This window comes from Molothrus ater, chromosome 20 (genome assembly GCF_012460135.2).
Source record: "Molothrus ater isolate BHLD 08-10-18 breed brown headed cowbird chromosome 20, BPBGC_Mater_1.1, whole genome shotgun sequence".
NCBI classification, from domain to species: domain Eukaryota; kingdom Metazoa; phylum Chordata; class Aves; order Passeriformes; family Icteridae; genus Molothrus; species Molothrus ater.
Genome location: NC_050497.2, coordinates 3,789,516 through 3,812,526, shown reverse-complemented (window position 1 = coordinate 3,812,526; position 23,011 = coordinate 3,789,516). Strand labels below are relative to the sequence as shown.

Below are 23,011 nucleotides of genomic sequence, written 5' to 3'. Positions count from 1 at the left end.
CTCCCTGTGCCCCAGAGATGCTCTCTGCTGCTGTGGTGCCCTGCCTGGGCTGCAGGAGCAGTGTCCCATGGGCTGCTGCCTTCAATGACACCTCCCTGGAGATGAAAGCTCGAGGTGTTTGTGTGTTGGTGCCAGTTCATTTCCCCCAGCACAGGCAGAGCAGCCTGGGTGCCTGGCCCCAGCCTTGGAGGGAACGCTGCCACTCTCCATCTGTGCCCGTGGGCAGCAGCAAACATCTGCAGGGTGTGCCAGCACTGCCACTCTCCATCTGTGCCTGTGGGCAGCAGCAAACATCTGGAGCATGTGCCAGCACTGCCACTCTCCATCTGTGCCTGTGGGCAGCAGGCAAACATCTGGAGGGTGTGCCAGCACTGCCACTCTCCATCTGTGCCCGTGGGCAGCCATCAGGCACCCAGGGCACGATGGCCACAGAGCTGGGAGGAGGGAAGGGACGTGGGCAGTGCTCCAGGCACCTCACTGAGCCCAGGACTGGGGCCTGGCTCCTGGCAGCATTGGCTCCTGGCAGCACAGTTCCCTGGGAGGGTGGCAGGGGTGAGGTCACTGCAGGTGCTCACCCTGTGCATAGTTTTGTGGTTCTGTAATTAAGTTCACACACAGAAACGCAGCTCTGCAGCTGCAGTCAGAAATCCCAGCTAATTCTCCACGTGTTCTGGCTGCCTGCTGGTGGAATCATCTCCTGCCTGGGCACTGCCTGTCCCTTGGGGACACCAGGCTGGTGATGGTCCATGCTGGCACAGCCATGGGCTGGCCAAACACCCTGCATGGGCACCCTGGGCTTGGGATGGTGGCACAGGGATGCTGGCACAGCTGGAGCCCACACTGGTGTACGGGAGGTCTGGTGTGGAGGGGAAGTGGGAGCAATAACTGTGCTGAAATGACATTGTCAGAGTGCCAGTATATGAAATGTGTGGTGGTATTGCAGCCCTGCTGTTGCCTGTGGCTGTTTTTCTTCTGCTTCTAATGACTAATAGAGAGAAGACAAAACAATTTCTATTAGTTTCTCCCACGCCGCAGTGGGTTTCTTATTTTCCAAACCTCATTAGAGTTTGTAATACCATGGTGGTAGTCAAGAGCAGTCCGAGTCACCCTGGGGGGAGAGAAGAACTGAAGAGATATGATGTGCAGCCCAGTATTAACACTGCTCCTGGCTCATTTCCAAGGTCCCTCCTGATTCCTTTCCAAACCTTTATGCCTTATCTTCATCTTAAAGGTTAACAATGAAGCTTAGGAGAGTGGGGGGGGAAAAAAAAGCAATGTTTAAGATCTCAAATTGTTAAAGAGAATGGATGTGTGTGCTGAGTGGAGAGCTGGGTCTGAATTTACATTGGAAAGGCAAATATTAATATTAAAAGGCTGTGCTTGTGCTTCCAGAGCGCCACAGCTGGGGTGTGAGTTTCCCTGGAAAACTGGGGCTGCTGGTGCAGAGGGCTGCAGGATGCTGTGCCCAAATCTCAGAGGAACTGCATCAAGTCAGGCACAGCATCTTTGGGAAGCCTCAGTGGGTAGTCCTGGCTCCTCTGGAGTCAGTGGGAGTTCTGCACTTGTTGTCTCCTTACAAACAATGCCAAGGAAAGCAGCACTTGGAAAGGATTGCAAGCAGCACCCAAACAACCTGTGGGAGAGGATCCCAGCCTTGGCTCAGCTCAGCACTGCAGTCTGCACCCACAGGACGTGTCCAGCCTGGCTCCAGCTCTCTCAGCTTGGACAAATGTTTCCCATAGGGAAGCTGTGCCCAGGTCACCTCACAGTGGCCGCAGCCTGGTGGGCAGGAGCTCCATGAGCAGCTCCAGGAGGTCTGGCTGTGGTCTCCATCGAGCCATAAAGAGCTGGCAGTTGCTGAATTTATGGAAGCTGACAAGGTCAGAGCCTTTGGCTGTCAGTGGTGACAAAGCTAATGCAGGGAGACACCCTGAAGAGCAGATCCATGGAACAAGACATGGATCCTCGTGGCAGACTCTGAGCAGCTCCAGCCCCTTGCAGATGGGCAAACATCTCTCCATCCACAGGTGTTGGGTATTGCCCAGACCTTCCACTCAAGGAGGGATGGCACACAGGCCAGATGTGTCATGGTGCTCCTGCTACCAGGTTCTAGGCTCAGGACAAGGCTGCTGAACCACTGTGAGGGTGGGCAGGCCCTGGCACAGGGTGCCCAGAGCAGCTGGGGCTGCCCCTGCGTCCCTGGCAGTGCCCAAGGCCAGGCTGGACAGGGCTGGGAGCACCTGGGACAGTGGGAGGTGTCCCTGCCATGGCAGGGGTGGGATGGGATGAGATTTAAAGTCCATTCCAACCCTGTTGGAATCACAAATCTGTGAGCCTGTGATTCTTTTGCTTTTCTCCAGGCACAGGTGTTCCTGATTGTTGCTCACAGCTTCTCCATCTCTCCTCTCAGAGCGAATTCCTTTGTGTTTCCTTTGGAAATGGCTTCAGGAGAGGATGCACATTTTATCCATGGAGGTGATTGAGGAACCTCATGTTCACTCTCAGTACCACAGTGCTGGGCACCACTGGCTGAGTTCCCTTCAGTGCTCAGTGGCCTTGCTGGGCCTGTGTGGCCCTGAGGAGGGCTGTGGTACCTGGGGGATGTTTGGAGATGCTCTGTGGGAAGATCAGGTCATGTTGGCAGAGCACTGTCACAGACATCTTATATGAAAAGTCCTTTCCTTGAGATTTTTTCTCCTGAGAAGCTGAGAGGCCTCAGGAACAAAATGTAACCAATGGTTATCTGCTGCTGTGGAATGCAACAGGTGCATCTGGGATTGGTCTCATGTGGGTGTTTCTAATTAATGGCCAATCACAGTCAGCTGGCTTGGACAGAGAGGCTGAGCCACAAACCTTTGTTATCATTCTTTCTTTTTCTATTCTTAGCCAGCCTTCTGATGAAATCCTTTCTTCTATTCTTTTAGTATAGTTTTAATGTAATATATATATATCATGAAATAACAAATCAGCCTTCAGAAACACGGAGTCAGATCCTCATCTCTTCCCTCCTCCTCAGACCCCTGTGAACACGGTCACAGAGCACACAGCTGATGGGAGCTCCCAGCCCCATGCAGGGTTTGGGGGCTCAGCCTGGGGCTGTGTGGAGGGGATGGTGCTGAGCAGCAGCCTGCAGACACCTCACACCAGCCCAGGAGCACCAGGGCTGGCTGGTGTGATTTACCTCCTGAAACACCTCAATTTAAATGCTAATTCTTCCTGAGCCAGGGAGTGAGGCAGCTATTGGACACTGTCAGGCTGGTTATTGCTGGCCATGAAGGGGGACAGAGAGACAGGTCTGTGACAGATGAATAATGCCATGACTGACTCTCACAATTAACAGACAAATATCATGTATATAGGTTAAGAAAAGTTGATAGGTTTATAGCTCTGTTGTACCCCCTTGTGTGGTTATCAAGGGACAGCTGGCAGGGCTGGCTTGTCACTGTGGGACACCTGAGCTCCAGTCAGGATTTGAGGAGGAGATCTCCACCACTGGACAGCGAAAGAAGGGGTTGATGGGCAGAACTTTGGGAGGGGTTAAAGGGTTAAAAAGGGAAAAACCTCCATTGTGAGGGGGCTGAGCACATGGCAGGGAAAATCTTTTGCTCCCAGTGCTGTAACCTTTTTTCTTTATTCAGTCCTTCTGTTGTATTTTTGATAAGGTTTAAGAAACCTTCCTAAACTATGAAAAGTGAGCGGCTATTTCTCACAGGTCCTATGCACAGCATCAGGGATGATATTGGTGCTCTCCTTTTCCCCTGCAGCCTGGTCCAACCACACTTCATTGCAAGCAGTGGTTAAGGCTGAGAGGTGGGGATCTGAAGGGGCTCCTGAACTTGGCAAAATCCAACTGGATAAAATCTCCTCTTTTATCCTGCCTTGTTCTGCAGGAGTGGGGACTCGCTGAAATTAATGCTCAGTAAATTTAGAGTAAGTAACTGCTGCTTCACAGGGTTTGCATTAAACCTTTATAATTCTCCAGTGCCTGAGGTCATGGAGACGTGCTGGGGCAGATTTACGGTGTGCTTACCTTCTCCTAAGTGGCTGTGGCAACAGGACACCCTCTTTTCTGCTTCCCAGTGACTCCAGATCAATTTTTTTTTTTGGTGATGACAAGCTAAAAGGAAGCTATTTCTCAATGTCCCCGTGTCAAGCTGGGCTCTGCTGATCTTGCAGCCACCCCAGCAGGCAGCTTCTCCAAGGGACATTTGGGTGAAAAGCTGGCACTAAATAACCTCAAATCCATGGTGTTCTCCCTGAGCCATTGTGGGACAGAAAGAAGTGAGATTAATAACTAATTCTTTGCCAGAGCAGGCGTCCTCTCAGGCTTGCATAGCAGAAAGGAGTAGTCACTTTGCTGAACATAAGCTTGCTGGATGATAATGTGATTAACATTTGTAGCTGTGCTGGCTCAGATAAGGGTAATTAAATCTCACGCTTCAGGGCATAAGCTAATCACTTGTGGGGTCACTTTATACATAACATTTATATATTTACCCCTTCATGAATATACTTGCCCAGGTGGTGCAGGGTGTGCATCCCCTGGCAGTGTTGGGTGGAGGCAGGAAGCCCCACATCAGCTGATGCTTGGAATGTGCAGTGGGAGTTCTGGAGCTGCAAGGAAGGGTTGGTTTGCAGAGTGCATCCTCAAGGCTGTGGGAGCAGAGTGCCAAGGGAGGAAGCCACAGCTGACTGAGCTAAAGAGGAGAAGCTGCTCCTTCACCCAGCAGTGTTGCTAACAGGAAAATGGAAGGCATGTCAGCCACCAGCTGATCTCTTCCTGCTGCAGGCCAAAATCCCACTGCCAGCTTGGCTCTGGCTTTGAGCATCTCAGCAAGGAGACATGGTGCCCCAGGGCCAGCAGAGCCGTGCCCTGGAGCAGAATCCAGCAGCCATGGCTCAGTCCTGGAAGACCACAGCACTCCAGCTCCTCCCCAGGGCCTGCACTGAGCTCTCCTGCTCCCCCAAACCCCATTTTGCCTTTTCTGGTCCTTTCTGGAGGCTTCCCACGGGCTGTGTGAGCTGCTGCCAGCACTGCAGAGTGCAGCGATGCAGCCCAGTGCCGCACCACAGCTCTGCTGCACGACCTTGGCTGTGCTGTTAAAGGTCACAGTCCCCGAAACACAGCTGGGTTGTGCATCTGGTTTCAGGAGGACAGGAGAACAGTGCCACAGCAGGCTCTTCCTGCCTGAGCCCTGCCCCTGGTACTGAGCAGTTGCCAGTTGCTGTCACCCCAGCAGCACCCCGAGATGTGGGAGCTGCTCTCAGCTGTCTGTGTCACCCCAAGCAATGGGTGCATTGTAGGACTCAGCTAAAGACACACCAAGTGTCCATCAAAGCCAGGATTTTGAAGTCAGTTTAATCCAGGCAGCTGCCTTCCTCCTCAGCCCAGTATCTGAGCTCGCTAGAGCCTTTGGCCATTTGACCTTTCCCAGCATCAGGCTCATTTGTATGGACTCAGTTCCCTCCAAGGCAGGCACGTGCTCTGGGTCAGATGCTGCTGGGAGAAACTGCATTTCCTCCTGTAATGACTCAATATCTGCAAAATGCCTTGGGAGATGCTCAGATCCCCAGCAGGAGAGTGCTGGGGAGTGGATTCCGTGTGCATTGTGCTGGAGAGAGCTGTGTGCTCACTGCTCCAGTGAGTCCTGGGCAGCTGTTCCAACAGGGACATGCCAGGGGCAGAACAAGAGGCACAGGAGGATGTTGTGGGGCTGGCAGGTTTGTCTGCATCCTGCCTGAGCCCACTGCAATAACCCAGTGACCCCCACACCTGGCCCTGCAGAGATGCCGGTGGCTCGGCCGTGCCCCAGTTAGAGGCACATGTGACAACACGTGCACAGGGCTGCTGTCACATCCCTCCCCTCACCCGTGTCCCTGCCCCTTGCACAGAGCCCTCTGGCTTTGATCACAGCTTCCAGAGAGCAATAAAAGTCTGGCAGGAGCTCTTTTGTGCCTCCACAGTGAGCAGCGTGCAAGCCACAGGGATGTTTAGAATGCCCTGTGGAAGAGGAGCCCTCTGCCAGCTGCCAGCCCACAGAATGCTGTGCCCTGGGCACACCCCAGCAGCCCTGTGCCCTGGTGATAGAGTGTCCCCATCACCACCCTGCCCCTGCAGGCAGTGAGGACTCTGCACGGGGACAGTGTCCAGAGTGCTCCCCCTGCATGGCTTTGGCTCATCCCTGCCTTGGGATTGCAGGGAGCAGGGCCTGGAGGTGGGGAAGACCTGGAAGAGATGCAGGAAGGGCTTGGTAGCAAGAATTCATCATGGAAGTGCTCCTGAAGTCCTGCCTTGCACTGCTGCTCCCTCCCGTGACAGGAGCACATTGTGGCACGTGCCCACTCCTTGGCTCCCTCTTGCCCCTGTTTTTTCCTTGGCCTTTTGAGTGTGGAACAGTTGAACAAACAGATAACAAGAGTGGTCCTGCAGAATGTGGCTGTTCAGTAAATGCCTTCTCATAGAGGCAGCAGCTGGTGTGTGTGGGTCTCCTCATGCCTCAGCTTCTCCCTCCTGAGCTGCCCAGGTATGGGCCACCATCCCCTGTGTCTGTCCTGCCTCATGGATGAGCTGGGACATGCCCAGGGACAGCTCATGGCATGGGTGGTGTGACCGTGTTCACAGGGGTCTGAGGATGAGGGAAGAGATGAGGATCTGACTCCATGTTTCAGAAGGCTGATTTATTATTTTATGATATATATTACATTAAAACTATACTAAAAGAATAGAAGAAAGGATTTCATCAGAAGGCTGGCTAAGAATAGAAAAAGAAAGAATCATAACAAAGGTTTGTGACTTGGACAGAGAGTCCAAGCCAGCTGACTGTGATTGGCCATTAATTAGAAACAACCACATGAGGCCAATCCCAGATGCACCTGTTGCATTCCACAGCAGCAGATAACCATTGCTTACATTTTGTTCCTGAGGCCTCTCAGCTTCTCAGGAGGAAAAATCTCAAGGAAAGGATTTTTCAGAAAATGTGTCTGTGACAGGTGGGTGCTGCTGAGATGGCTCAGGTGGGGCAGGAGGAGATGCTGCCTCTTTGTGTCTCCTCTGCCCCATGTCAGGGTGCAGGGTGCTGGATGACCAGGAGCTTCAGGCACCTGCCATGCCATCTCTTTGTGTCCCTTGGGGCATACCAGGTCTGTCCCCTCCTGTGGGACAGCACTTGGGAAGGTTCCACCAGCCTCCTCCTGGGAATCCTGCTCTTCTCAGAGGTGGGCTATGGGGCTGGGCAGCCATGACCCTCCTGGCCGCTGTGCTCATGCTGGTGCAGGATGGGGAGCTGACCTGTCAGGACAGGGCAGTCCCACACCCAGGATGGCAGGCAGGCTCAGTGCATCCTTCTTTTCCATCACACTTCTCCGTGGCTTTGGGATTTGGCAGTGCTGATGTTTTCCCTTTTCTGCTGAGGCAGAGCAGCAGAGACACCAACATGCTTCTCCCCTGTTCCCTACCAACTTGCTTTATTTTGCAGCCCAGTTTCCCACCACCCACACGGCTCCCAGCTCCAGCAGTAATTGCAGTTTTCCATTTGGAATTGCTGTGACAGCAAAGGGCTCAGAGCAGCAGAACATTCCACCATGGGGATCCCGTGCCCAGTGGGATCAACTGGAGATTTGTGAGCATGCTGGGAGTGAGAGGCTTTTCCCCTCAGAAAAATACAGCACTCTTTTTCCTTTTTTGCACTGAGGCAGTGCAGAAAGTGATGCTCCTGAGATGCAGTCAGCTGCTGGTGGCTCTGAAATGGGGGTGTAGCATGAGGCAGGCTGCCTGTGCAGCCAGGGAATCATGGAATCATGGTTTGGGTTGGAAGGAACCTTAAAGATCATCTTGTTTCAACCTTCTGCCATGGGCAGGGACACTTTACTCTAGAGCATCCAGTGTAGAACCCATCCAGTCTGGCTTTGAACACTTCCCGTGCCCCACTCAGGTGTCCCGACCTTCAGATGCTCCTGTCCTGCCTGGGGGCTGGGAGCATCCCCAGCCTGGTTGCACAGGGCTGTGGCTTCCTGCTCACCTCTGGTGCAGGTTGCTGTGGCCACATCTTGGCCCCAGAGCAGTGGGAGGATCCCAGGGAAGTGTTCCCTGAAATCAGCATCCCACTGTGCTGGGACCCATGGAGGTGGCCAGCGTGTTCCCAGTTTTGAGATGACCACAGGATGATGGATCACCCTCCCAGGGATGCGCTACAGGGGGTTAAACCAGGGTAGGTGAGTGAAATCAGCAGCTGTTTAAAGGAAAATATATTACAAAAAATGCAGCTGGGGCAGGCTGTGCCAGTCTGAACCTCCCCCAAGCTCCTGGGGCTGACCTGATTTTGCAGGAACCTCCCTTTCTTCTGCTCTGCTGCCCTTTTGTCTCCACACCTGGAGGATGCAAAGCCTCCTGGCCTATATTTTGGCTCTAAGATCAATATTTAAAATCCCCCCTCCTGTTTCCTCGGCGCAGGCGCGAGGCATTTCGCTTACCAGGGGAGGCTGGTCTCCCAGAGACCTGTCTGTTCACCATTTCAAATCATTTCCCTGCTACCCTTGTTCTAGAAACAATTCATTAGGGGCCTATTATACAATGTTTTACCTGCCAAGGTTAGAAAAGATCCTGCATGTGTGGTAAAATTGTACAGTGAGCTGTGCATGAGAGTGGGTTTTTTTTGTGTCTGTCTGTAAAATAGACTTTTTCTGTCTTTTGGAGAGTGAGTCACTGGTGGGGGGTGAAAAATGTGCATGATGGTGCCTGGGGAGCCCCAGCAGAGCTTGGTCACTGTCCACATGAAGATGCTGCAGGTGTGGAAAGGGGGCAGTTTTGGGGTGTAGCAGCCACTCCTCTTTCCTTGCCCCTTCTCCAGGGACCCACTTTGAAAATCTGGGCCAAACCCAGTGGCCGGGTCCCCAGGCTGAGAGCAGTTCTGTATTTCTGGAGCACTAATGGAGCTGCAGTCCCTGGGGAGCTCATTAAGCATCATCTCAGAGGGCTGCACAGCCAGGCTGGCTGGTGGGGAGGCTGCAAACCCCATCCCCTGGCAGGGCTCCTGCTCCAGGAGATGTCCCCTGTCCTCCTGCGCCGCCTGTCCTGGTGCCACCAGGGCTGCTCAGCCCCACTGCCTGGCCGTGCCCTGCATCGTTGCTTTGCAGTTGTCTTTTTCTCTCTGCAGGGAGAATAACTTCATCAAGGACTTCCCCCAGCTGGCTGATGGCCTCCTGGTGATCCCTCTGCCCGTGGAGGAGCAGTGCCGTGGTGTCCTCTCAGAGCCCCTCCCTGATCTGCAGCTCCTCACAGGTACGAGCTGCCCCCAGGGTCCAGAGCACAGGAGGGACAACCCCTTCTCCCAGCCTGCACCCCAGTGTGGCTCCTGAGGGGCATCAGCACCCCCTTTGTGCCAGGGGCAGAAATAATCTGGGGGATGTGCGAGTCCATCCCAGCAGCATCTCCATCCCTGTGAGCAGTCACAGCCATCCCAGTGCTGCTCCAGCTACCCCAGGGCATCACCAGTGAGCTCTCCAGCCCTTCCACCACCCCATTTCTGACCCCTGCAGCACACAGCAAGGTGGGAGGGGGCATTAAGCACTCCCCAGAGCATGGTCAGCACTGTCACCTGCCTGCTTTGCCTTCGTAGGGGACATCAAGTACGACGAGGCCATGGGGTACCCCATGGTGCAGCACTGGCGGGTCAGGAGCAACCTCTACAGGGTGAAGCTGAGCTCCATCACACTCTCTGCAGGTGAGGGATTCCAGGGGCAGGGAGATGTGTCTCTGTATGGGTGAGTGGTGGTTTTCTGCCCCAAGCATCCCACTGACATTTCCCACCTCCATGCTCTGTTCCCAGCACTGCTGCAGAGGCAGGCAGGGAGATTCACCTCCTTTTTTTTTTTCACAGGGGGGGAAACTGAGGCAGGGAGTTTGGGCAGCAAGAGGTGAGGTCAAAGCCAGGAGAAAGCCAGTAAGCAATGAGCAGGAAGGATTTGTTTTGGAGTGTCTGCATATATCTGTATGTACAAAAAACAGTCAGTCCCTTAAAAAAGGTGGTTTCAAAAGGAACTGAAGCACTTGGAAAAGCAGGTCATATAAAGCAGGGAGTCACAGATGAAGAAGGGGTGGGTGGGAGGATCCTGCAAATGTCAAAACATTTCACTGCCACGTTTTTACAGCTACACATTTTGTTTCAGAAATGCTGAAACATTTTGTTGCGACCTGAAATGTTTTGCCTTTTCGTTTCAAAATAGCATTTTTTATTTTAAAATCAACGAGTTTTTAAATGGTGAGAGAAAGAAAAAAAAAAGGTTTAGTGCTAACAGGCTGCACAGCCCCAAAATGAAATAACCTGCTCAGAGCTGAAAAAAATATGTGGGTTCAGCTCAAAATGAATTCTTCTGGCTTTTTTATTAGAACAACCTTCTCTTTCAATAAACCAACCAACCAACCAGCCAGATAATCTCATTTTGGTGACAGCTATGACGTATTTTCTTGCAGTATGTTTTCCGTTCCAGCACTGAACCAAAACGGTGCTTTCAGTCAGCTCTAAGTGATGCTGAAGTGCTGTGGAGTCACCAGTGTCTCCAGGATATTTCACCTGCACAGAGCAGCAGGGGTCCATCATGTCCTTGTCCCATGCCAGAGGTCCCTGCTGTCCCTGTGGATGTTGCTCAAGTGATGCCTTGACCTTTGCACATCCACAGAGCTGCCACCAGCCCAGCCCTGCATGTGCCCCTGGGCTGTCTCCAACTTCCCTAAAAATAGTTCCCAGTTGTGCTAGGGATGGGACATCTCTGGTGGTGGATACAGCCAAGCAAAGGCCAAGCACATCCTCTGGGGAGAGTGTTAATGATGTGCCAGCAGGCTGAAGAGCAGAGGAGCTGGCAAGGATGGAGGTTTTGTGTGTGTTTGTGTGTATATGTGTGTGTGTGCACATGTTCACGTGCACATCCCTGTAAAATTATCTGAGAGATCTCTTAGGGAGAGGAATCATAGAAGGAAGTCAGAGCCACAGCCTGGGGTAATAACAGCTTGTGGATTCCAAAGGATCAGGTGCAGGCACAAGAGGAGGAACCTGCACCCATGTGGGGCCTTGTATGACCTGAGCTGGAACCTCTGGGGCTCCTTTTCCCTGGGTGTTGCTGCCAGCCCACCCCCTGCCTCCCTCCCACAGGCTTTGCAAACATCCTGAAGATCCTGAACAAGGACAGCAGCCGGGAGGAGCTGCTCTCCTTCATCCAGCAGTTTGGCTCCCACTACATCGCCGAGGCGCTGTACGGCTCCGAGTTCAGCTGCACCATCCACTTCCCCAGCAAGAAGGTCCAGCAGCAGCTCTGGCTCCAGTACCAGAAAGGTGAGGAGGGTGATGGGAATGGGCAGGGGCACAAACATCAGGTGTCATGTGCTGGTTTCCACCCATCACCCCCTTTCCCATGCATACACCATCACCATGCTGGCATGGAGGCAGGAGGCTGGTCCCAAACTGAGTGCCCAGTGTCAGCTGGCACATGTCATTGCAGCATCCCTGAGCCACCCTGCCTGCTCCTGCCCTTCAGCTTCCACCCTCTGGCTCCATCCTTGCCCAAGGTGACCCCCTTCCCCACAGTGGCCCTCCCATGCCAGGGTCAGCTGATGGAGATGTGACATAAATGAGCTGTCTCAGAATGGCTTTGTTTTATTGCTTGTGACAATGACAGTCTTTAAGGAAGTGCATTAAATCAATAGCAGACTCATTGTGCTACACCATAAATAACGAGACACATCATTAAACAGGGCAATAAACTTCAGGACTTTGAAGTAATACAATTAGGTTATGTTTATAAAAACTCCCTTATCGCTGTAGCCTTCCATTTGCCAATTCATCTCTCTCCTCCAGGGACTTGGGGATATGCCCTGGATCTGATATTTTCCTATTCAAAAAAATATCTGTGGTGTATCACAGAGCCCACCTTAGGGCTGATGGTGACAGAGGTCATCAGGGCACTTGCCTCCTGCTCTGGTGGCACTGCCAGGAGCAGCCTCACCCCCTGGAACCCAGCAGAGAGAGGTGTTCTCCCACACACCACCTCCCTTGCTCTTGGCTCATTTTCTTCTCTGTTTCCCCAGTGTAGCTGGTCTTGTAAGCGTATTTATAACAGCCTGTGCTCATTTGTTTGGGTTTTAAATAGTGATAAATGAAGTTTGCCATAGCAATGCCCCTGTTTAGCAGGAGAAGGCACGTGGAGGTGGGTTGTTTATGTACTCATGGTGTTATTAATCACTTGGGAACATTCCTGCAGTCCAGGGGCATGTGTGTCGCTGGGGAGCAGACCCCATGGTCCCAGTGCCATCACCTGGGACCAAACCAAACCCAGACAAGGGTTTCTCAGGAGAATGAGAGGTGGGAATGAGAGGCAGCTGCTGCAGTCCAGGCCTGGCACAAGCATTGCTGCTGTTCCACCATGCTGGGGCCAGAGGGGACATGAACAGTGCTTGACCTGGTGGTGAAATATCTCCCATTCCTTCAGTGTCACCTCCCCCATGTCAGGGGCAGCAGGGGCTCAGGGCCACTGGGGTGGCACAGGGCCTCAGTGACAGAATAATTTCCCTTTTTAGTCCACGCTATGCAGCTGGCTGAGGTGGATCCCTCCCTCCCCACCTGGGTCCTGCCCCCATTCCTGGAGCTGTGCCTGGCTGCCCTGGCATTTGTGGGGCATCCAGAGCATCCTTTCCCAGTGCCTGTGAAGCACCAAAGCACTCATGGAACCCCAGGGATCCCCTAAGGGGTTGCATGCAATGCTTGGACATAAACTTTTCACTCCTGATCATGAAGCATTTGGGCACCAGGTGCTGGCCCTGACCTTGTGGTTTGTGCATGGCTCCATCTGTGCCTTTGGTAGCTGGTGGGGTCAGTGAGGTTGGACTTTGGGGCTGTGGTCAATGCAGAGGTGGCCAGTGTTGTATTCAGCTCTTTGATGGCCAGAAAATGCTCTTGGAAGGACATTAAGGATGTTCAGGACTCTTGGAGAGATCAACTGTGGACAGAGAAAGTGTCATGGGGGAAACCCAGGGCTCTGTCCCAGGGAAATTCCAGTTAGCCAAGAGAAAGAGCTTGCTGCTCATGGTAGATGGATTTTATTCCCAACTTCTCTACTGATTTACCCTCATTTTGCCAGCGACATAAGGCAGATAGGAATAAATAGCTCCAGCTAGACAGTTCTGGATGCCTTCTCCACTCAGAACAGCTCTGGCCTGCCGGGCTCCCTGCTGCTCACCAGCCCATTCTGAGCTGCTCAGTGAGCACACATATGCATCAGCTCTAATAAATATAAAAGTAGGGCCAGAATAACTGTAATTTGTTAGTGGACAAAACAGGTCACAAGAGGAGGGAGAGAGGAGAGGCTCGAGCTGATTGGAACAGCACCAGCTCTGAGAAAAATGCACATTACAGGGGTGTTTGCAGCACTGCACAGAATTATTTTAATATTTTAATCAACTTCATAAATCAATCTGCAGGCCTCAGGAGGAGGCCTCCAACAATAAAGGCACAATCTGTGCGTAGAGCCCTAATTGAAAACATGGTTCTGAAGAGAAGCTCACGCTGCTGGTGCCAGGGCAGGCTCTGGCTCTGAGCTGGCCTGGAGCTGCCCAGAGCCTGTGAGGTGGGTCAGTATCTGCAGAGCTGTCCCTCCTGCCAAGGGCGGGCACAGGGACCCATCTCTGGCCAGGGACAGCGCAGAGCAGGCAGCCTGCTCTGCCTGGGGCACTGACAAGTGTTCCCTTCCTCCTGCAGGCGGATGTGGGGGGAAATGAGGTGCCAGAGCAGCCTGCCCTTGTTCCCAAGGGTTTGCAGGAGTGAATCCTGCAATGGAGAGCCAGAGAGGCACAGTGGCACTGCTGTGGCACAGCCAGCACTGTGCTCCTTCAGGGCAGGAGTGGGAGCATCCCCCAGGCTCCCTCACAGGAGCAGCCTCAGTCTGTGAGCACACCAAAGCAAACTCCAATTTTACTTCATGCAGAGTGATTAAAAGCCATTTTTTGGGCTACTTGCTCTGGCTCTGTGCAGCCAAGCAATGCTTTAACCCATTGAGTGGCCTCCAAGCAGGGACCTTGAGATGGACCCAGCCATTGATCTGTGCCATGGGAGCCTGCATCGCTTTTCTTCCCTGGTGGAGCCAGCATTTAACACTGATGGTGCCTCATTAAGTTGGTAGCAGTTGTGTGAGGACCTTCATTTGGCAGGTGGGACAAACATGATGTGCCCAGCCAGCTCCAGCTGTGTGTAAGAATGTGCTGAGCCTGGTGGGATGGAGGGATCCAGCTTTGTCACAGTGGTGCTGTGGATTTCTGGAGAAACCAGTGTGGAGAACACCCTGCAGTGCTGGCTGCTGCACAGCAGTGCCTCCATGGCATCCACACTTCTTCTTTTTCTCCATTCTGCCCCCACAGTCACTAGGTTGGGGTGGATGAGGTGCTGGAGATGACACAGCCAGAACAGCTGACCCAAACTGGGTCATTCCTCACCACACAGTGCCATAATGATAAACCTGGAGGTGGGGGCTGGGAGTCACCCCACCTCAGAGACTCAGAAATTGTACATCAGGGAAGAGAGTGAACCCACCATCCAGCAAATCCCCCTGCTGGGAACCACTTCATTCTCTGATAGAAGTTCATAGAGAGCTGGTTGGTCTGTGGGTCCTCGTTCTGGCTGCTGAGGAGAAGAAGAGCTTGCTTAGGGAGGAGGAAGATCTGCTCTGAGAGCAAAATCTGACAGCCCTGGTGAGATTTCTGCAAGAGCTGTTGCAGTTTGCTTATTCCCACCGGAGAAGGCCAGCTGGGAAGCAGGAAGGGATGCTGATGGCTCAGGATGTGTGTGCCTGGGTGGGGAGATCCAGAGGGTTTCACTGCCCAGCTCTGAGGTTACTCTAGGTCTGCAGTGAGGGAAATGTTTGTTTTTCTTGAATTTCCTATGATCTCTAGATAGAGTTTCCTTGGCTGAGGTTCCCTGGCCATGTTGAATGCTCAGCCAGCTCAGCCTGTGGCTGCTGCAGATGGGAGAGGTGCTCATGTTCCCTCTCAGTAATCGATCATTTATAGGAATAGTCCAGGGAGAGGCTCTGTTCTGGCAGGTCCTGTCACATTCCCGAGCCTTTCTGCCCCCTGCCCTCCCCAGTATTTGCTTCTCTTCTCTTGGACAACACTCCATGGACTGCATTTACCTGTAAGAGATCACAGCTTTCATGCTTTCTTGTGAACTCAGCAGTTTTGACAGGAGATTTCACAAATATCCTTCACAAAATTAAGGACAGAGCCTGGAGCTCTGCTAAAACAGCAGTCCATATTCCTCTGAGTGAAGCCTGTGGCTCCCTCCTGTCCTTTCAAGGCTCCATTTGTCTCCCTTCAGGTCTGATACTGCCATTAACACAATTAAGATTGAACTAGTCCACAGGAACCTTTAGTTTTCCTTTCCTAGATGCAATCAGGTGCATTAAGAAAGCTGTAAAGCTACTTTTTAGCTGTTAAAGGACATAATGGGTTTCCCTTATATGTGCTTGGTCAGAAGTAGAACACACAGAATTTCCCTGCTTTTGAGATCTGTCCCTATGTACAACCACTCTATTACCTTTCTAACACTCTTAATTGCTTGGTTTATGTCATTATTTCAAACCCTTAGATTTCAACATTTTGTTCAGAGGAGGTACAAACAATCTAGCTGGTTGTCATGAAATTTAGTTTAGACTAAAACATGTGCTGTGAGTAAGTCTGCTAAATGACCTTATGCACTTCTCATTGTAATCCAGAATTGCCAGGCAAGTTGAGTAATTAGTTGTGCAAAATGAAATAACTTTAAATCCTCACATTGAGTAATGACCCAGAAAAATCACTTAAGCTATACAATAGGAACAACTCAAAGCATCTGGCTTTATTTTCACTTTTGTAGCTCTACCCTCTGATGAGGAACAGGCTCTGCTCCTCATCCCTTCATTCCCTGGCTCCTGGTTTTGCCCAGAACAATGTCCATGGCTCAGCTGTTCTGCCCTAAGAAATCAGAACTTGTGATAAAGCTACAGGGTAGGTCTAACAGCACCACGTGAGGGTTGAATGATGTTTGATAAACCAGAAATCCGTACCTGTTTAAAGAGCTGAGCTGAGCCCAAGTGATGAAATCTTTCACCATATCAGCCACGTGGCTGCAAAGGGAGGGGAAGGGAAAACCTGCTGAGGAAATGTCCCTGCTGACCATCCAGGAGCCCCTCTGGCAGCCCCACTGGCACCATCTGAGCTACAACCCCCACACTCAGTCACAGCAGGTTTCCTCACCAGCACAGCTCCCATGGCAGAGTTTTGATCTAAAAATAATTTAGTCGTGGTGCAACACCAGGAGAACAGCCTGAGCTGGTGCCTCCAAGGAGGGGGACTACAACAGAGGAAACCCAGGTGTTTTATACCCTCACAGTGTAAAGTCTGAGGTTTTCTAGGTGAGCCCATGGCTCCTGATGTGTCCACTCACCTGGCTGTGTCACCACAGGTCCCCATTGGCAGACCATGGGTGAGCCAGGGACACAGGCAGTAGATTACTCACAGGACCTGTTTTAAACTAAATTTCATGACAACCAGCTAGATTGTTTGTACCTCCTCTGAACAAAATGTTGAAATCTGAGGGTTTGAAATAATGACATAAACCAAGCAATTAAGTGTTAAAAAGGTAATAGAGTGGTTGTACTTAGGGACAGATCTCAAAAGCAGGGAAATTCTGTGTGTTCTACTTCTGACCAAGCACATATAAGGGAAACCCATTATGTCCTTTAACAGCTAAAAAGTAGCTTTACAGCTTTCTTAATGCACCTGATTGCATCTAGGAAAGGAAAACTAAAGGTTCCTGCAGACCAGGCTCCCAAATATAACTGAGCTCCCAGAGCCAGTGAACTCAAACCAGGCTTCTGAAACATCAGGTGACAAGGGAGATACTGCCCCTGAGGCAGTGTGAGTTAAGGTACAAAACCAAAGCATTTGTTTATAAAGGTGGGTAGGGAAGTGTCAGGAAAAGTTCCACGAGCCTGCCAGGATCAGATTTCTCCTTGGCAACCTGACACATAAAAGGGTCTTGTAGCCACTGTGTTCCCAATCTAATCCCTGCTGGCTGTAAAATCCAATCTGCCACCGAGGGGAGAAGATGAAGTGTTTTAATAAGAAAATGAGCCGTTTGCAATGCACTTTTAATTGGATCAATTTTTCCTTTATTACACAATCTTTAAAAACCAAACACATACGTATGACCAGACAAGCTCTTCCTCCAGATACAGAGCAGGAGCCAAACTATTTCAACATAATCCTTAATTACTCCATTTCACCTCGTTTGGCAGATGATCATGACACTGTGTGGGAGCACCACAGCAAGCAGAGCTCTGTAAAATCATCTCAGTCGAGTTTTTTCAGGGATGTGCAGACCCTGGGTGAGGGACAGCAGATTTTCTTTTTCCCTTTTCTCCTTGAAATCTCAGACTGGAAGAGCTGCAGGCAAGACAGAGCCCCAGGCGCTGACTGCAGTGTCCTGGCCCAGCAGTGCCTCACAGGGTGGTGTTATTTTTCTTAATCCTCTGAGTGAGAAACAGATGACAGACACTTTGTTTGAACTCTGTAACCAGGAACAGGCTGGAGTAACCAACTGCTCAGTTTACTGCACCAGCTTTTAATTTTTTCTTTTAATTTTTTAAATTTTTTTTTCAAGCACTCCAGGAAATGTTATTGCTAGTAGTTGTGCTGTTTGTTGCAAAAAAAAAAAAATAAAAATCCACGGGAACAGAAAATTACAGAGGTACGTATTATCATAGATAATATTGCTTTAATTATTCAGGTCCACAGTAGTCTCCTGTGTGGAGCAGTTCTTGGAAGCAGGAGAAATGTTTAAAAGAAACCAGAAGGAGAGGAGCTGCCACTGCCATAAAATTGGAAAAATGCCTTCAGTTACAATGTCATGAACTGCAGCACAGCCCAGTAATCATCATCACTTCCCCAGAACACATATTCAGGATGAGAAAGGCTCCTCAAATTGCTGTCACATGCCTTGGGCAACTGCCCCCTCCCACCAAAAAAAGAGAAGCAGAGAATGTGAATAGCAATGTAAAAGCTGGTAGCCTTGGCAAGCACACGGAGCAGCTCAGGAGGGAAGGGGAGCTGGGTCCCCTGGGCTGCCTCAGCACCACCAACCACCTCATGTCTCAGCTCCCTTCTCCACAAGCTTTCTCCAGTACATTATAGCAGGAGAAACTGGAAGCTGCCCTGATGGAAGTTCCATCACACAGCTGTGTTTGTGTGCTCTCTCCTTCAGCACTGGCTGAGCACAACAGAGGGAAAAAAAAACCCCAAATCCCACCAAAATCTGGTTCCAGCATTTTTTCTGCAATCCCTTTAACTGCCAAACATTCAGCTAGAGCAGCAGCAGCTCCCCAACCTGTTTCCCTTTGCTGTTTCAGCAGGGAAAAGTATATGGGCTAAAAAAAAAAAAAAAAATCACCTGTTGCAAACATGTTGTAGGACAAGTAGCAAACAATTTGCTGGAGCATGGCAGCCACTATAAAATCAGCTTTTATATTGTCTGTCGTGGCCCCAAATTTGCAACTACGCTGTTGATGGCAACAAATAAATGCACTGCAGTGTAACTATTATCTGTGGCAGATTAACATGCTACCACTGTGCCCTATTTAAATGCATCTTTCCTTCAATAAACTATTCTGGGCGAGCAGCACCACACTGAGGTACACATTTATCAGCCAGGAGAGCAGCTCTGTGGGGGCCTTGGTTCACACAGCTGCAGTTTTGTGCTTCATTTGGCCCAAAGCCTTGATGAGCAGAAATGCTGGTGCCTGCTGGTGTCGTGGAAAAAAAGAATTATAAAAAAGAAAAAAAAAATAATAATCTGAGGAATGTATGTTTTGCTGTGCAAGGGAAAGAAAGGCAGTGCACCAAAGGATGTACTTCCAAACCTTAAAAAACCAGAAGTGAAACAGTCCCCCCTGCCCATCCTTATCTCAGAAGTGAGTCACTTGCACAGAGGAGGTGCAGATGAGTGGACAGCTATTGCTAAATGCAGTGGTCTGGAATGCAGAGTAGTGAAGTGCAGGTGAACATACAACACGTTGCATTTAATCTCATTTCCTACAATCTCCCAGTCTCATTCCCCCAGCTCTTCCCCCCCTCCCCAGGAAGTTTTAGATACCAGATAGACCTTCCAAAGAGAGTTTCCAGGACACATTTAATAATAAAACAACAGTAAATAGCAACCCTAGATTTCCCTTTTTTCTTTTTTTCTCCAGCCCCCTCCCTTTTTACCCCCTTCTATCTAGCAGAACTCTGATTAGTAATAAAACCCCTGTCTTCTTACAACTCAGGAATAAAGAGGGCAATTTCCTGGCTCAGCTCGGTCTCCCACGACTGCACAGTACTCACTTCACACAGAACAGACACAATTCACAAATGGCACGACGGGGCAATCTCCTGAACACCAGAAAAATGGGAGAGACAACCCTGCCTCGTCAGGGTGGAAGCAAAGCTTCATCTCCGTGCAGCTGAAGTGGCCATTTCGTTTTATGCAGTGCTGCAAGCACAAATTGCTCTCTCTAGGAGTTGCCCAGACAACTGCTACCCAGTTCCTTGCAAGTGCCACAGGGTTGCCTCTGCTAGTTCTCTAAGGGAAGGTGATTTAGAGCAGTCAGTCAGTGTTTATGGCACAAAGAAAGACACAATGGTTGAAGCTGGAAGTGTAGGAGATGTGTGGCATAAGGAGGTGAAGAGGTTTATGGAGGGCCTAGTCACAAGAACCAAGACTGCAAGGGATGGATCCTTTCCATCGCGCTTGTTCTTATTTGTAGGGATTTTATATAAAAAAGAAGAAGAAAAAGCAGACCACCACCACCAGCACAAAAGCTATTTTGTATCTAAACACAGAACATGATGACCTCTATGCCAAATCCCCTTCAGCTATGGCACAATCTTCCTGAAGGCTTGACACTGGTTCCCGTTGGATTGCAAGGAGGCTGCAAAAATCTCCACTGCCAAGACAGGCTTTGCTTGCAACCAAGCCTTTAAGGGGTGGAGTATCTTCTCTGGTGGTAACTGTAGATCTTAATGCAATGATCCCAACAGTCCAGCACCAGCAGCTGCCCTTTGGGAGTAACAGCAATACCCACGGGGCAGGTGAGTCCCTCCCGGATCAGGATGTTGTAGCCGCCTCCTTTAGGAAAATGCAGGATTTCCTTACGACTGCTGTCAGCCACGATCAGGTCTCCCCTGGAATCAACGCACATCCCGGCAATGCACCTGAAATCCTCATTCTCAGAGAAGAAATGGCTGATCTGGCGTCCCAGCTGCCCATCCGGGCCGACGGAGCCGATGGAGAAGCCTCCTTCCAAGTGGTGCTCGTACTGCCGGTTCTCCAGGTTGAGCCCCAGCCCCTGAGTGAAGTAAATGGTCCCTTCAGCGTCGCAGGTGACAAACTTGGGGCGCACAGCACTGCACAGGCAGCTGTACTTTACCACCCCCACGCCACGGTCCACGGTGAAGCACCAGAGCTTGCCCCCTTCCACGTCGGTGACCACGAACTGGCCCGAGGGCAGCGCGGCGATGCCCCAGGGCTTGCTCAGCTGGCTGCGGTGACACGCCACGCAGTGGCCGTCCATGGTGTACACCTTGACAGAGTTGTCGTAGCTGTCTGTCACGCCAATCAGCCCGTGGCAGTTCATGGTGACGGAAAGAGGGGTCAAGTTGGGCAAGTCTGCTCCAAGGAAACTCAGCACGAAGCTGTCGATGCCGCTGGGGCTCCGGCGGATCTCCTTCAGGAAGCCCTTGCGGGTAAAAACCTGGATTCGGAAGTTGCCCCGGTCTGCCACGAGCACCTCGCCTTGGCTGGTGACGTGCAGGCTCACAGGGAGGTTGAACATCCCTGGCAGGCTGCCCTTGGAGCCCATCTTCTTGATGAAGGAACACTGCTGGATGCTGGTGGCTGCTTCAGGCATCCTTGGCTTGGCCGGTGAGGAATGGGGGGTGCAGCTGGGCTCCTCCTGCACCAGGTCAGGCTCCCTAAATGGTACAAAGGAGGATGCTGCATTTTCCATGAGGGATTCCTCCACGTTAACGGTGCGGGGTTTCTTCACCACCTGCCCGATCTGCAGTGGTCCCACGTGGCTCACCTTAAGGAGTTCCACCTCTTGGAGAGTCAGCTCCCTCGGGAGAGTGTTTGTCAGTTCTGGCTCTTCCTCATCCCCTGCCTCCTCCAGGAGAGCTATATCCCCCTGCTTTATTTTGGCAAGGAAATAGTCACAGCGAGACATTATCTGCACTTCTGCTAAATTCAGCAGGTAAGCCTGCTCTTCCATCACCTGGTTATTTATCTTCTCCACTTCAGTCAAAGAGGTGGTGAAAAACTTGCGCGACCTGGCCAGTTCTTCCTGGATCTTGCGCTCCTCTTTGCTGTACTCCTGCAGAACCGCTTTGTATCTGGATTGCAGGTCTCTTGAAACATCCTCCAGAGCAGCTTTCTTTTCTGCAGATCACCCATGAGCTCCCGAAGCCTGGCAAGCCTTGTTCCAAATTCCCTCCTACGCTCCTCAGCAGCCTCTTTGATAGCCATGACTCTGTGTCCTGGGGGCACGTGCGAAGCCTCCTTGCACGGCTCACACAAAACCAAGCTACAGCTCTTGCAAAAGTGTCTTGGCAGCCTCCTCCCGCAGACCTTGCACATGAGGAGTCCCACCACTTCCCCCAGGCCGGCCGTGTCGATGATCTTCAGCACCGTGAGGTTGTCGGTGAGCTGAGCCAAGCTGGTGATCCGCGTGATCTTGCTGCAGAAGGGGCACCGGATCCCGTTGATGCTGTTTGCCAGGAGCTTCTCCAGGCACTGCTTGCAGATGGTGTGCCCACAGTGCAGCAGTTTGGGCCTCAGGTGCTCCTCGGTGAAGGACTCCATGCAGATGGGGCACTCCAGGACCTCTCGCAGCGCGTCCGAGTTGAGATAAGGGGCGGCAGCCATGGTGCTCCAAGGCAGCTCTATCCAGCACAGTGCCTTGTGCTCACATCTATTCCAAGGTGCTCTGATTCTGTCCAGGAAGAAAAAAGGGAAATGTGATTTATGTCACCACCAGCAGTTATGTATAAATGCAATTTATTTCTGACTTATCGCCTAACCCTGCAGAAAAAGAAACCCAGTTAGGTTTTCCATGTTGGGAAGGATAGATTAGTCATAGCTAATCTCAGGGTGGGCAAATTTCAAAACTAACTTGCAGCTCCCAGTGCGATGAATTATTCACTTGCAAAATTTGTAAAGTAGCATTGAAAGAAGTGTAATGGCACCAATATGGAAGCCCAGTAGATATTGATGACTGAATCATCTCCTCATGGTGCCCATCTCCTGCTGCCAAGCCTCTGAGTTTACATAATTTACTGAAACCCAGGGAGATTAAACCAGGCATTCAAAATGCTGCACATCAAAGAAGGAACCAGATGGTGCGATGCTTTAGGACATTAATAGATCACCTCTGGAGACCTGCATTCAGATGTGACATCAGATACCAACAAAATGAATGTGCCTGGTTCACTCTGCTTTGCTAGAGAGCCAAAACACATTTTCAAGGTTTCATACATTTGCTTTCATAGAGGAAGTGAAAGTAGCAGGAATGCTCTGTCAGCTTCTGCTCGTTCTGGGGGTGACTGTGCACACTGAAAACACACAGAGAAGGTTTGATGCCAGTGCATCTCAGTAACCTCTGCCATGCTGCACCATGCTTCATGCCAATTAAACACAGCTCAGGCAGGTATTAGCAATAATGGAGCTAACAGACAACTCCAAACATCTGAACTCCAAACATACTCCCAGTGTTCACTATTAGCTCCTGAACTCAGCTTAACTGCATTTAATTTCTCCTCGTTTCACAATTTCACAATGTTGACCTCGTTCTTGTCCCCTGGTTCAGTTTTACACCACTCTGGTTGCTGTTCAGCTTCAATCCAGGTTTCTCCACCCTCACATCCCTCCCAGCAGGGAGCAGATCCCAGCAGCTCTCCTGCCAA

General features: G+C 51.1%; 2 protein-coding genes across 2 annotated transcripts in view; one reads left to right on the top strand and one right to left on the bottom strand.

Annotated features, from left to right (window-relative positions):
* The window catches only part of ASTN2 (astrotactin 2), a 352,354-nt gene that overhangs the window by 215,884 nt on the left and 113,459 nt on the right, over nucleotides 1-23,011 (top strand). The window contains 3 exon segments of the mRNA XM_036393845.2: nucleotides 9,153-9,277; nucleotides 9,615-9,719; nucleotides 11,145-11,324. Of these exon segments, the coding sequence (XP_036249738.2) occupies nucleotides 9,153-9,277; nucleotides 9,615-9,719; nucleotides 11,145-11,324 (410 nt within the window).
* TRIM32 (tripartite motif containing 32) lies at nucleotides 17,162-22,246 on the bottom strand. Its single transcript, XM_036393846.2, is given in 2 exon segments — nucleotides 17,162-21,479; nucleotides 21,482-22,246. Coding segments are annotated over 2 exon segments (1,941 nt in total). The 5' UTR covers nucleotides 21,975-22,246; the 3' UTR covers nucleotides 17,162-20,031.